Genomic DNA, 12,581 nt, shown 5'->3' with positions numbered 1-12,581 from the left:
ATTTGCTGACACCCTGGGATAACAAAACAATGTTGAAAAGTGGAAGAGAATGGTGACGTGGGTAATTACTGTGGCTAACGCCTTGGTGGTACTTAATTAAATAATTTGGTACGGCTCCTACTTTCATTTTCTTAATTTTCTCTGTAGGATTTATTCTCCGACTCTTAGACTTTTATCAAGGTAACTGAAGCCCACTCATTTTAAGAAAGGGATTAAGAATACGATACAATTTATCTTTGTGTAACCCAAATTCACACAAGAAGTACCGCAATGGGCTTTAACAGGACCTACCTCTTGACAGCCCCCCAGCCTTGACTCTCTAAGAAGACCAGGAAAAACTCCCAAATAAAAAAAAAAACCAGTAGGGAAAAAATGGAAGAAACCTCGGGAAAGGCAGTTCAAAGAGAAACCCCCCAGAATTCAACAGTAGCTGATATCCCATAATATGATTCTAAATTAATAAAATAACAGGCGGAGGTCGAGCTTTTAGTTACAGGGCCCCTAAACTGTGGACTGGTCTTCCTGCTTCCATAAGAGATGCCCCCTCGGTCTCAGCCTTTAAATCCCGGCTGAAGACTCACTACTTCAGTTTAGCACACCCTGACTAGAGCTGCTGATCAACTGTACAGACTGCATCTCTCTTGTCAGTCAAGAGCACTAAAACATAAGTAACATGATAATTATATTGAAATACTAACCCTCACCTATTCTGTTTCTCTTCTTGGTATTCAAATGTGGCCATTGGTGCCACGGCCCACCTGCCAAGTTGTTTGCCTGCCTATGGTAAAGTCATCCCTGATGGAGGATCACAGGAATCATGGGAAAGAGGGGTCCTTTCATCGGAGCAACGTTTCAGCCGTGGCATGGCCAAATGGGGAGGCAGCAAGATGGATGAGGTCTCCAGGACTCTAAAAATATCCAAACCTAATTATGTCATATCATCTACTGTTAAACCGTACTTCTAAAATTTTTATTATTATGCTGTCTTAAGGAATTGTTCTGTTCTGTGTATTGTGTTGTATTGACCCCCTACTTTTGACACCCACTGCACGCCCAACCTACCTGGAAAGGGGTCTCTCTTTGAACTGCCTTTCCCGAGGTTTGTTCCATTTTTCCCTACAAGGTTTTTATTGGGAGTTTTTCCTTGTCTTCTCAGAGAGTCAAGGCTGGGGGGCTGTCAAAAGGCAGGGTCTGTTAAAGCCCATTGCGGCACTTCCTGTGTGATTTTGGGCTATACAAAAATAAACTGTACTGTAGTGTATTGTATTGATTTGTTTAGAGTCTTGGAGACCTCGGCCATCAGGCTGCCTCCCCCAATTGGCCATTCCACAGTTGAGAAAGCGCTGGGCAGCCAACAACAACAACAACAACATGTATTTCTGTAGCACATTTTCATACAAATAATGAGCTCAAAGTGCTTTACGTGATGAAGAAAAGAGAAATAAAAGACAAAGTAAGAATTAGAATAAGACAACACTAATTAACATAAAATAAGGGTAAGGTCTGATGGCCAAAGAGGACTGAAATAATAAACAACAACAGATGGCTGGAGAGAAAAAATAAAATCTGTGGGGGTTCGAGGCCACTGGACCGCACAGTTCCCTCTCTCAGTCCTCTTTGTATTTAGGGTTCTCACAGAAGGACTTGACGATGATGGTCATGTAGACTTCTGGCTTTTAATCCATCAATGTAGGACATCACGGTGCTTTGATTAGGTGGTGATGGCGCAGGTCAACACCACAGAAAACCGGGAAAACAAATGAAGGTGAAGTTATGAGAAGGCCATGTTAAAGTAATGAGTTTTCAGCAGTTTTTTAAAGAGCTCCACCATATCAGCCTCGTGAATTCCTACTGGCAGGCTATTCCAGATGTGAGGTGCCTAACAGCAGAAGGCTGTCCGTCTGCCTCACCACTTCTTTTAAGTTTAGCTCTTGGAATTGTAAGCAGACACTCATTTGAAGATCTAAGGTTACGATTTGGAGTGTAAGGTGTCAGACACTCCGATATATAAGATGGAGTGAGATGATTTAAGGCTTTATAAACCATAAGCAGAATTTTAAAGTCAATCCTGAATGGCACAGGTAACCAGTGTAGTGACGCTCAGACTGGGGTGATGTGCTCGGATTTTCTTTTCCTAGTTCAGATTCTAGCAGCTCCATTCTGCACTCGTTGCAATCCATTGATGTCTTTTTTTGGGTGGTCCTGAGAGGAGTGCGTTACAGTAATCTAGTCGACTGAAAACAAACGCATGAACTCATTTCTCAGCATCTTTCAAGTGATATAAGAGGTCTAACTTTCGCTATGTTTCTTAAGTAAAAAAATGCTGTCCTAGTGATCTGATGAATATGCAATTTAAAATTCAGGTCAGAGTCAACGGTTACCCCCTAAATTCTTTACCTCCGTCTTAACTTGTAATCCTAATGCATCAAGTTTATTTCTAATAACCTCATTGTCTCCATTATTGCCAATCACTACAATTTCAGTTTTCTCCTTATTTAGCTTGAGATAATTACTATTCATCCTATTAGAAACACAAGTCAGATATCGTTTTAGTGAATCACCCTCTACCTGATGATTCCTACGATCCTCCATCTGAGGTGACTTTAACTTAAGCAGGCAGAACAACTTGGCAGGTGGGCACCAAGTGGCACATTTGAGTACCGAGAAGAGAAACAGAATAGGTGAGGGTTAATCACAAATTCAAACTATCAGAGATGCAGTCTGCACAGTTAATCAGCAGCTCTAGTCAGGGTGTGCTAAACTGAAGTCGTGAGATTTGAAAGCTGAGTCCGAAGGGGCACCTCTTATAGTAGCAGGCAGACCACTCCACAGTTTAGGGGGGTCCTGTAACTAAAAGCTCGACCTTCCAATGTAATTTTATTAATCCTTGGAATCCTATGCAGTTCTTGAGATCTGAATGTACACTCAGGTTTGTAAGTCATGATAAGTTCAAACAAGTAAGCCGGACCTCGGCTATTTAAGGCTTTATATATTAAAAAGAGGATTTTAAAATCTGCCCTACACTTTATGAGAACTGGAGTTATGTCCCATATTTTCTTGTTCTTGTAAAAATTCTTGTAGCATCTGTATAAAGAACAATTAGAACATCCGGTGAACACCGTATTGCTGTAGTCCTCCTCCGACTCTGGCCATCAAATGGTGGGGACAGACCCCTTTTTATAGGGCACCCAGAAAGACTCCAGGTGCCCAACGAGCTTCTGGGTGTGGCGGAAGTGTGGCCAAATAAAGCCCTGGAAATGCCCATGCGCCCACTGGCGGTGGCCATGGATTCCAATAGGATTGAGCTGCCATGCTGGAAACCAAGGGGGATGCCCTCAGTCGGGAGAAACTGTCCTGAAAATACTCTCTCCCCCAGTCCTTCCACACTCTGGGCGTCCTGGCCGGGTAAGGATTCCAGCTGCCCGGATTGCTTGAGCCCAGTAATGACGCCCAGTCCATTTCCAGACATCTTTCATGTTATTCTGAGCGGGTTTGTTCTGGTTTTTTAACTTTGAAGCTTCCTTTCCTTCACTCAGCTCTTGCTTGGAGTCCTTCAGAGCTTCTTTGAATGTTGTCTGCTCATTCTGGAGACTTTTCATGTGTTGTTGAGTGAAGATTAATAGATAACAATGGGAGAAAGTGAGGGAGTCTGTAAAGTTTTTGAATCCACCGCAAAGGAAATCTTTAAAAAAAAAGAAAATCAGCCGCAGATGACAAAGTGTCAGGTCTGTCAGGTCAAACTCCAAGTCCATTTTGTGACTCCTGGACAATTTCATGAAAGTAACACGTAATGCGGCTCTTTCTCTGTTTGTATCTTCAGGAAGGTTTTGTGGACATCTGAAGCCCAAGCCTGTGGTGTCCCTGGGGAACACCCTGCTCATTTCCTTCCGAAGCGATGAGAAGCAGACAGCGAGGGGCTTTAAGGCGTCTTACAAGGCGGTGGAGCCTGACATGATAGCAGGTAAGAGGTGTCTCGAGAGCTCCTTCTGCTGGCCAATGTTTCCCACGGAGTTGTCCAGGGTGCTCCTGCTGAGTCGCGTTGTGTTTCAGTTGCCACGCCCAGTGAAGAAGCCACACCCCTTCCATTCAAGCTTGCTGTCATGATGTGGTGAATCCAGCAGGGGGCATTCATTCTCCCCAGGGATGTGTTTCCTCATGCAGGACAGACTAGAGACAATGCCATCCCATTTGTAACCATCAGGTCAGGTCAGGTCAGGTTGGGGAGCACACACTGGTACAGCACAAAACAGCTCCGGATCCTGAATGGCAAAAAGCCAGGCACGTGGTCCAGTCCCACCCTCCAGAAATGACCCTCTATCTGCCACAGCCAGGTGTTATGTGGGCATCCCTTTGGACCGGTCCAGAAACTTGGGTCCTCAACAATGAGCTGGATCACCCTCGGGTAATGGCGCCACATGGCCATAGGGCTGTAACTGACAATGCAGGTCATGTGCCTCATTTGGGACTCCATGATCAACACAAAGTCAAACCAGTGGGACCCAAGGATTCTCTGAAGAGACACACATGAAGGAGTCCAGTCTTCATCTCGGGTCACTGGATAGCGTCTGCGTCTCACAAACAGGAAGCAGCAGACTTTGCAGAGATATCGGGAGTGCCTCACACCCCTTAACAGTGACCTCATGACCCCCATGTTCTCCCAATCCGTCTACTGACTTCATAGGAAGAGTCCCCAGAGTCACATGAATGTCACTGCTGAGGTATGTAAACCATCTCGATGAGGACATCACTCTCTCCACAGACAGACACACTGCTAAAGGTCTGGATCTTCGGTTTTTATCAGGACCCTCATAAGCCCAGACCCTCAGACTCCTCATTCAGTCTCTCGAGAGCCTCCATTGAGCATCATCAGCAAAGTGAATCTTTCTTCACCAGGAGATGCCCACCAGCCGCTGGACCCCACCACCCTGTCCAGCACCCAGTCCATTCAAGTACTGAACAGAGTAGGAGCAGAACACAACGCTGACGGACCCCAGAATCAACTGGGAGAAACGCAGAGGGTCTGCCACAGCCCTCACAGTACCAGTGGACAGGATGGCCAAAGTATCTAGCAACCATGGCAGAAATGATTACACGAGAGAAATATGGCACAAGAAGAGATATATGAATTTAACTTGCTTTAACACTAGAATTACCAGAGCCTGAGAAAAAACTCGTAGATCCGTCCCACCTTAAATCGCTTCTCACTTCTCCGTCAGCGTCTTTTGTCCTTTAAATGCGTGGATAAGCAGCATGCAGTCTGCTATCACATCCCTCCACCGCCGCACGGTTTTCTGAGCTGTTCAGGGGCGCACTTACTGTAATTCAGCCCAGAGCCCTGAAGAGACCTGCTGATTTGAGGGGGAGCAGACCCTCAGAAAGGGAAACTGGTGACAACAAAATGCTGTAGAAAGGGGAACTGTCAACCGTGGGCTGCATAAGGAGAAGATGAAGAATCTTTATAAAAAATCAAAACCTGCCCTGTACTTCCAAAATGCTCAAAAAGTGCACAAAGGGCATAATTGGATTCCAATAGCAAACATCCATCCATCCATTATCCAGTCCATTATATCCCAAATACAGAGTCACGGGGGTCTGCTGGAGCCAATCCCAGCCAACACAGGGCACAAGGCAGGAAACACACCCCGGGCAGGGTGCCAGCCCACCGCAGCGATAGCAAACAAACTCTCAAAAAATAGAATCCAACAATTGTGGTCAAAAACAGAGCAGGGGTCAGAAATCCAGAGAATCAAATAAATGTTAATAATATTGTAAGCACGAAGAGACCTCGGCAACACAAAGAAAAGGCAACAATGAACCGCATTAGACCAGAGTGAAGACATGAAGATGAAAATGATCAACCGACAGAGAGACACCCCAAAAATCAAAGGGAACAAATGATGCGACAGGTAGGCTTGTCCATTTTGCCCAGATTTCATAGCAGCATCTCCAAATGGTACTCAGTAGTCTGTATGCATATGCCTGACAATGTCCTACTGATGGTGTCCTGGGGGATCTCCTCCCAGATCTGGACCGGGACATCACTGAGCTCCTGATGGCGTCAGATGGACCCAAACATAATGTCCCACCCAGAGGTGTTCTGTTGGATTGAGGTCAGGTGAGTGAGTGTTGGGGGGTCTAGTCAATGGTATCAAGTCCTTCATCCTCTCACCACATGAGGCCGGGCATTGTCGTGTACCAGGAGGAACCAGCATAGGGTCTGACAAATGGGTCCAAGGATTTCATCCTGATACCTAACGGCAGTCCTGCGGTGCCTTTGTCTACCCTGTAGACGTCTGTGTGGCCCTCTGTGGATGTCCCTCCCCAGACTGACCATCACTGACCCCCCACCAAACTGGTCACGCTGAACGTTCTCCATGGCTTCTCCAGACCCTTTCACGTCTGTCACATGTGCTCAGAGTGAACCTGCTCTCATCTGTGAAAAGCACAGGGCGCCAATTCTGGTATTCTATGTCAAATGCCAATCGAGCTCCACGGTGCCCACTAGAGGCAGTCTAGTCTGTTTCTGATTGTTTGCTCAGAGACATTCACACCAGTGGCCAGCCTGCCTGCTGGAGGTCATTTTGTAGGCTCTGCCAGTGCTCATCCTGTTTCTCCTTGCCCAAAGGAGCCAACACTGGTGGTTCCTGCTGATGGGTTAAGGACCTTCTACGAGGGGCCCTGTCCAGCTCTCCAAGAGGAACTGTCTGTCTGTCTCCTGGAATCTCCTCCATGCCCTTGAGACTGTGCTGGGAGACACAGCAAACCTTCTGGCAATGACAGGCATGTGGTATTGATGGAGAAGTTGGACTACCTGTGCCAGCTCTGTAGGGTCCAGGTATCGCCCATCTCATGCTACCAGTAGTGACACTGACCGTAGCCAAACGCAAAATGAGTGACAAAATAGATTAAAAGGGAAAACTGTCAGCGGGCTCCCTCCACCTGTTAACCCATTCATTCCTGTTTTGGGGGGTCGTCTCATTGTTGCCCCTCTAGTGTACTGATGAACAAGCCTCTCTACTACTGAACTGCGCAGATCAATAACCCACAAGTGTCACTGACTTGATGCTATACTCGGATTAAGAAGTGGACCTTTCATTTTTTTGAGCAGCATATATACAGTATATAATACTTGAGGTTAAACAAAGAATACTGAATACAAATAAGCAGAACCACGACAACCAGCTTTCTTCAGGCATACAGTGTTATCAAAGATGGTATCCTGCTGCCATCTAGTGGACGAAATAGCATCTCACACTACAGGAAAATCCTGAATATTTGTAAGCATTTCCCCTCTCTGAGGTAACTAATCAATATTCATAAGTGGGGCGGAGCCTTTTATCAAAGCACAATGGTGTGTAAACAACTTGAATTGCAGGGATAGTGAAGCCGATGCGCACAGCTGCTGTGTCACAGCCGGTCAATCCATTAGGTGACATAGGTGGTCACATAGAGCATCGTAATTGGAGGGATGCCATTTATGAAAGTTAAGGGGCACGTACTCCGAAAAACACCAATGGGGATACAACCCCGGGTGTCGAACTCTGTGCCTTGTTATCTGCTAGCCCACTTTATACACCGTGGACCGAATGGTGCTGCCTGATATTCTTCCTCGTTTCTATTCACACCCCCCCCCCCCGACTCCGATTGCTCAGTGTGGGTCATCAGTGAACTTAACCCTTAAACCACCACAACTGGCTATAGTTGGTGTGTCAGTGCAATTTACCAGCACACCGGAGCTGATCAGTCAGTGCAGTACATTCGTTGAGCAGCCAGCTCATGACCACTGGCGCCCCCTACAGGACTGCAGCATCCATGCCCCTGGGATTCAGCCACTGCACTATACCAGTGTTGTGTGCTCACGTGCAGCCAGTTCAAGCGCAGTTGGCTCAGTGATTTACTGAATGTCATCGATGGCGTCACTTGCTCCTTGTCCATATAATAATAGAAAATAGATAGATAATTGGCAGTGTGTAAAATGATCAGTGTTGCAGTAATTGTGATACTCTTTGCATGAAAAAAGTATAAGCGTTCCGTTCAAATTTCACTTTTTCTTGGTGAATTGTGACGTTTCCTTAAACAGTGCAGCAAAAAAGTATTTGGCATCTGGGGGTGCATCAATCCCCCAAGTATGTGGCGGTTTAAGGGTTAAAAAGGTACAAATGTGTCCCGAAGCCACACGGGTTGAGAAACACCGCCAGATTTCCATTTTCCGCTGGCACGACCAACGGATTTATAACCCTGATCCCTGTGCGCTGGCAACACAGCACCGCATGGCTAATTATGCATGCAAATTAGCTAGGTGCTCAGCTAAAAGGTATCCTACCATCCCTATCCTCTCGTCAGAGAACACAGAATAATACAAATTAAAAATGTATTCCTGTTTACAAGGCATTTCTTTATTCTTGATGGAAGAAGAAAGTGTGACGCGTCTGCGCAGATTCCTAGGAAACAAAAAAAAAAGGCGTTGCTGCTGTGCTTCAAATGCTGGAGCGGGCCAGCGCCACACCACCGTTTTGGGGGCTTGGCTAATGTTTACCCCAAGATTGGCACTCTCTCAGCGTAATGATTTTTATTTGATTTACTTCTTGCTACTTTGTGTCCATTTGTCATATTTTATTCTTCTGTCTGCGTCTGTTGTTACTTGAGGTGGGGTGGCGCAGTAGTTAGCACAGCTGCCTCATTGCTCAGGTCACATTGTTGGCCACAATAATCGATCCAAAGATTGTTGGCAGACTTTTCATTCTGCCCTCAAGTAACACTTTAAAGACCACTACACTATTATTATCCGCTCCATTACTAGTTCAGTTCCTTCTCTGCTGACTGGAGAATTTCCCAAACATTTCCATGATTTTGCCAAAGTGAATTCAGTGCAGTTTAGTTCACCACCAGTCATTAGCTAAGTGGTGGCTCTACATGGCCATGGGCCTCAGTGTCTTCTCTGTGCCTCTTCTTTGTTGTGTTCTGTCCAGGCCTGGGCACATAGTGGGTGCGAGGGCAGCAGCCCATCAGAGTGAACCCAATAAGTTATCCCAGTAAGTATACCCAATATCCCAATAACATGAACACAGAAAGTGTCCTGCCCATGCTGACTGTGCGCTCTAACCTGTGCTTCCAGAAATAGCGGGTGCCGGTGGCGTCATCCAGGGGGATCAAGGACAGCTGCTGACTCCGGGCTTTCCTGCCAAGAATTATGAAGACAACGCCCTGTACCAGGTGAGGACGCCCAACTGTGCTCGACCTTTGGGATTCATCAATGCTCTCTCACTCCTAAATAGGTTGACTTTGATTATAAACCCATCCATTATCCAACCCGCTATATCCTAACTACAGGGTCACGGGGGTCTGCTGGAGCCAATCCCAGCCAACACAGGGCACAAGGCAGGAAACACACCCCGGGCAGGGCGCCAGCCCACCGCAGCGGTTATAAACACCTTAAATGAAATCCCAGCTCATCAGTTCATCGAATTCCCAGATTTATTATGGAGGGGAGTCATTTAATGGGTGACACTTTGAAATGCTAAGGGTTGTGTCCATTTGTCACATGATTACTCGTGAACCATTTGATGCGGGTCTTAACTGAAAGCTTATGACGTGATATGCACAAAAGGTGTGGGAAGCACCGAACTTCAGACAGTTATCAGAGTTAGAGTCTTTCTTGTGGCAAACTGCTCAAGAGGGCGATATGGCAGAAAGGAAAAGAACAGAGGTGACATCTGCTGAGCGTGAAGCACATTGCTGATGGTGTTTATAGGAAAAAGAAGAAGAACAGCAGCGCCACCTGCTGAGTGGCAAGCAGTAGAAACTGAAAGTATGGGTGCCAAAGACCGACATGTACCTGCGCTACCTGATCGTCACTCCTGTCCTCGTACCACAGTGGTCCTTGTGCACTGCTGGTGTGAAACAGACCTCCAGCGGTGACATCTGCTGAGTGTCATGACCAAGAGCAGGAGCTGCTTCAGTGATGAAGAACGATGAGATGTAAGTCTGAGTTTGCAGCCATTGAGCGGCTGGCTAATACTAAAGCTGATCGACAAGCCTGATGCACTCCGTGATACAGAATGCAAGAACGACAACAGAGGACAGAGGAACGGATGCCAATATCTGCGGACATCGTCAATACTCAACTTACAAAGTCATCGCTTTTTCATCCTTACGTCAATGTTTGGTTGAGGAGAGCGATGTGCTCACTGGGGAGTTGTAGTTTGTTTAATGTTGAAAACAAAATTTGTAGGCGAATTCCCTGGGTTTGCCCATTTTAAAAGACCACAGTTAATTTAAAATGTAAGGGACGGGCACTGCCTCCCCCTAAAACACTAGATGGCAGCTTCCCTGGTTATTTCCACAGTTGAATCATGGGACTTGGAGTTCGATATCTCGGCCCCGTTGGGGACTGTGGGTGCCGCCAGAGGGTGCTGCGGAAGAGACATGGGGCATGACGTTTTAGCCTAACCCGGAAGTGCCTGCAGACCACGTGGGCAGAAGAGAAGAAGCACATCCAGGTGGGCCAGTATAAAACGACTGGACTGACCTCACAGAAATGAGCCAGAGTCGGGCGGAAAGTAGACAAAGCTTGTGGAAGGAGAAAAGACAGAGAAAGAAGATTAACTGTGTGTGCTATTATTACTTACTTGTGGCAGTAGTGGTGGGAAACACTTTGGGAAGAGTTTCCTTAAAATACAAAGCTCTTTGTGCTTTTAACTTGTGCCTGGCGTCTTTTGTGTTGGATTTGAGGAGCAACAGTGCCCTCTAGTGGCCATAAAAGCCATCCCAGTTTCTACACGCCTGATCGCGGCGTCATCTGCAACCACAAACAGATCAAATTAAAAGGTGCAAAAGGGCACAGACGTTGGACGGCGAATTGCAGGCCGACTCCAAACTTGTGCCCAGCTTAGCCTTTTCTTTTAGTCTTTGCCAGTTCCCGATGCGGCCTTTTGTTCGTGACTCGTCGTATTAAAGTCGTCTCTTCACTGTCACAGATGATGCTGGTATTTAACGTCTCTTATTTCAGAAACAGCATTCTAGACGTGGAGGAACGTAAAAGAATTGAACGCACCACCTAAAAAAACACAAAAGAATGCCAAAGCAAAACCCACCCCTAAAAGAGTGGGAAACATCAGGAAAAAAGAAGAAGGACTCGGATGACAACAAAATCCTACGTCAAGGACCACCCACTGTTACCATTACATCCCACCCTTTTGAATTTGTTTGTTTTTTATCGTGTGTGATTGTTCCATTTTTGGGGTCTTTTCTTGTGTAGAACTCATTTCTGTCATTTATTTGTACTTTATTTTCTTTTTGCACTGTGCCCTTTTGTTTACCGTGGGCACCACAATTTAAGGGCACCCCTCTAAATTTGTGTCCTCAGGCCCATAAACACAAAGACATCAACGTCCCCACAGGGTGAGCCCCTCACTTTTATTGTCTCTTGTAGTGGAAGATCAGCGTGGCCGCCAATGGGAGAGTGAAGCTCATCTTCGATTCCTTCGACTTGGCACCGGCCAGCTGCTTGGACTATGTGGACATATTTGATGGGCATCTCAAGGGCTCTCAGCTGCTTGGTAAGTGACGAGTCACTCCTGAGTGATGACTGGACACACGTGTACAAGTCGGGGTATTGGCCATTTATACGTTGCTTATAAGAAGTATTTGGATGAGATATTGGGACCCCTTAGGCAATTAGCTGAACAAACAAGTCTGTTGGGCTGAATGTTCTCCCCACGTATCTCAAATTTCATTTGAGCACTTTAATGACATGAAGAATACATTTCAAGTCACAAAACAATATCCAAGAATCAAAAGTTTTATAACAAAGTGAGATTTGATCCAAAAAATAACAACACAGAAAACACAACACTTACTGAAATTTGAACAAATGAATGATTCCCAACTCCTGAGCCTTCTCATCCAGAGCGACTGATTTGATTTTGATTTGATGTTATCATCCATTCATTCATCCTCCAGGGTGATTACTAGCAGTAATAAATAGGTGCTGACCTGGGGGTGGGTGCCAGTTAGTCACATCTGCCCATTTTTTCAGAGACCCTTTATGATTCATCAAAGTTAACAACACATTGCCAACTGCCCACACACATCTGTCTTCAGAGCTGTGGAAGTTAAAAGTCCATGGCATCCCACAGAGAGGTAGGGAGAACATGCAAACTCCATTTGATCCTGGGATGCTGGACCACCCATACAAGCCGCCATGAATGAGCAGGTTGGGAACACGAACAAGCGAGTGAATAACACAATACTTTAAAAACGGTGAAGATAAAAAAAAAAGTGATTTTAATGTGAAGCCTTTGTGTTGGTGCCAAGCCCTCCATGATGCCCGGCTAAATCGTTTGCCTGTTTCCTCCCTCTGCAGGTCGCTTCTGTGGATCCACCAAACCTCCCATCCTGCTCTCCACTGGCAACACCATGGTGGTCCGCTTCGTCTCAGATGCCTCGGACACAGCCAAGGGCTTCAGCGCCACCTTCAGCCTCTACCTGCCGCCGCCACCAGCCAGCACACCGGCCCCCATGACAAGTGTTCCACCGCAAGTGGGTAAGATAAATCCCTGCTGTATGCAAAATGGATGCCA

General features: G+C 46.2%; 1 protein-coding gene across 1 annotated transcript in view; it reads left to right on the top strand.

The window, feature by feature from the left end:
- zgc:154142 (uncharacterized protein LOC555481 homolog) overlaps positions 1 to 12,581 on the top strand; it is a 101,054-nt gene that overhangs the window by 31,710 nt on the left and 56,763 nt on the right. Inside the window, exons 4-7 of the mRNA XM_039752697.1 lie at positions 3,821 to 3,961; positions 9,116 to 9,213; positions 11,432 to 11,558; positions 12,365 to 12,562. Coding sequence (XP_039608631.1) covers positions 3,821 to 3,961; positions 9,116 to 9,213; positions 11,432 to 11,558; positions 12,365 to 12,562 — 564 coding nt within the window. The remainder of the gene's footprint in view (positions 1 to 3,820; positions 3,962 to 9,115; positions 9,214 to 11,431; positions 11,559 to 12,364; positions 12,563 to 12,581) is intronic.

This window comes from Polypterus senegalus, chromosome 4 (assembly GCF_016835505.1).
Source record: "Polypterus senegalus isolate Bchr_013 chromosome 4, ASM1683550v1, whole genome shotgun sequence".
NCBI lineage: Eukaryota > Metazoa > Chordata > Cladistia > Polypteriformes > Polypteridae > Polypterus > Polypterus senegalus.
Note: the sequence above shows the minus strand (reverse complement) of the source record. Positions and strands in the feature narration are given on the sequence as shown.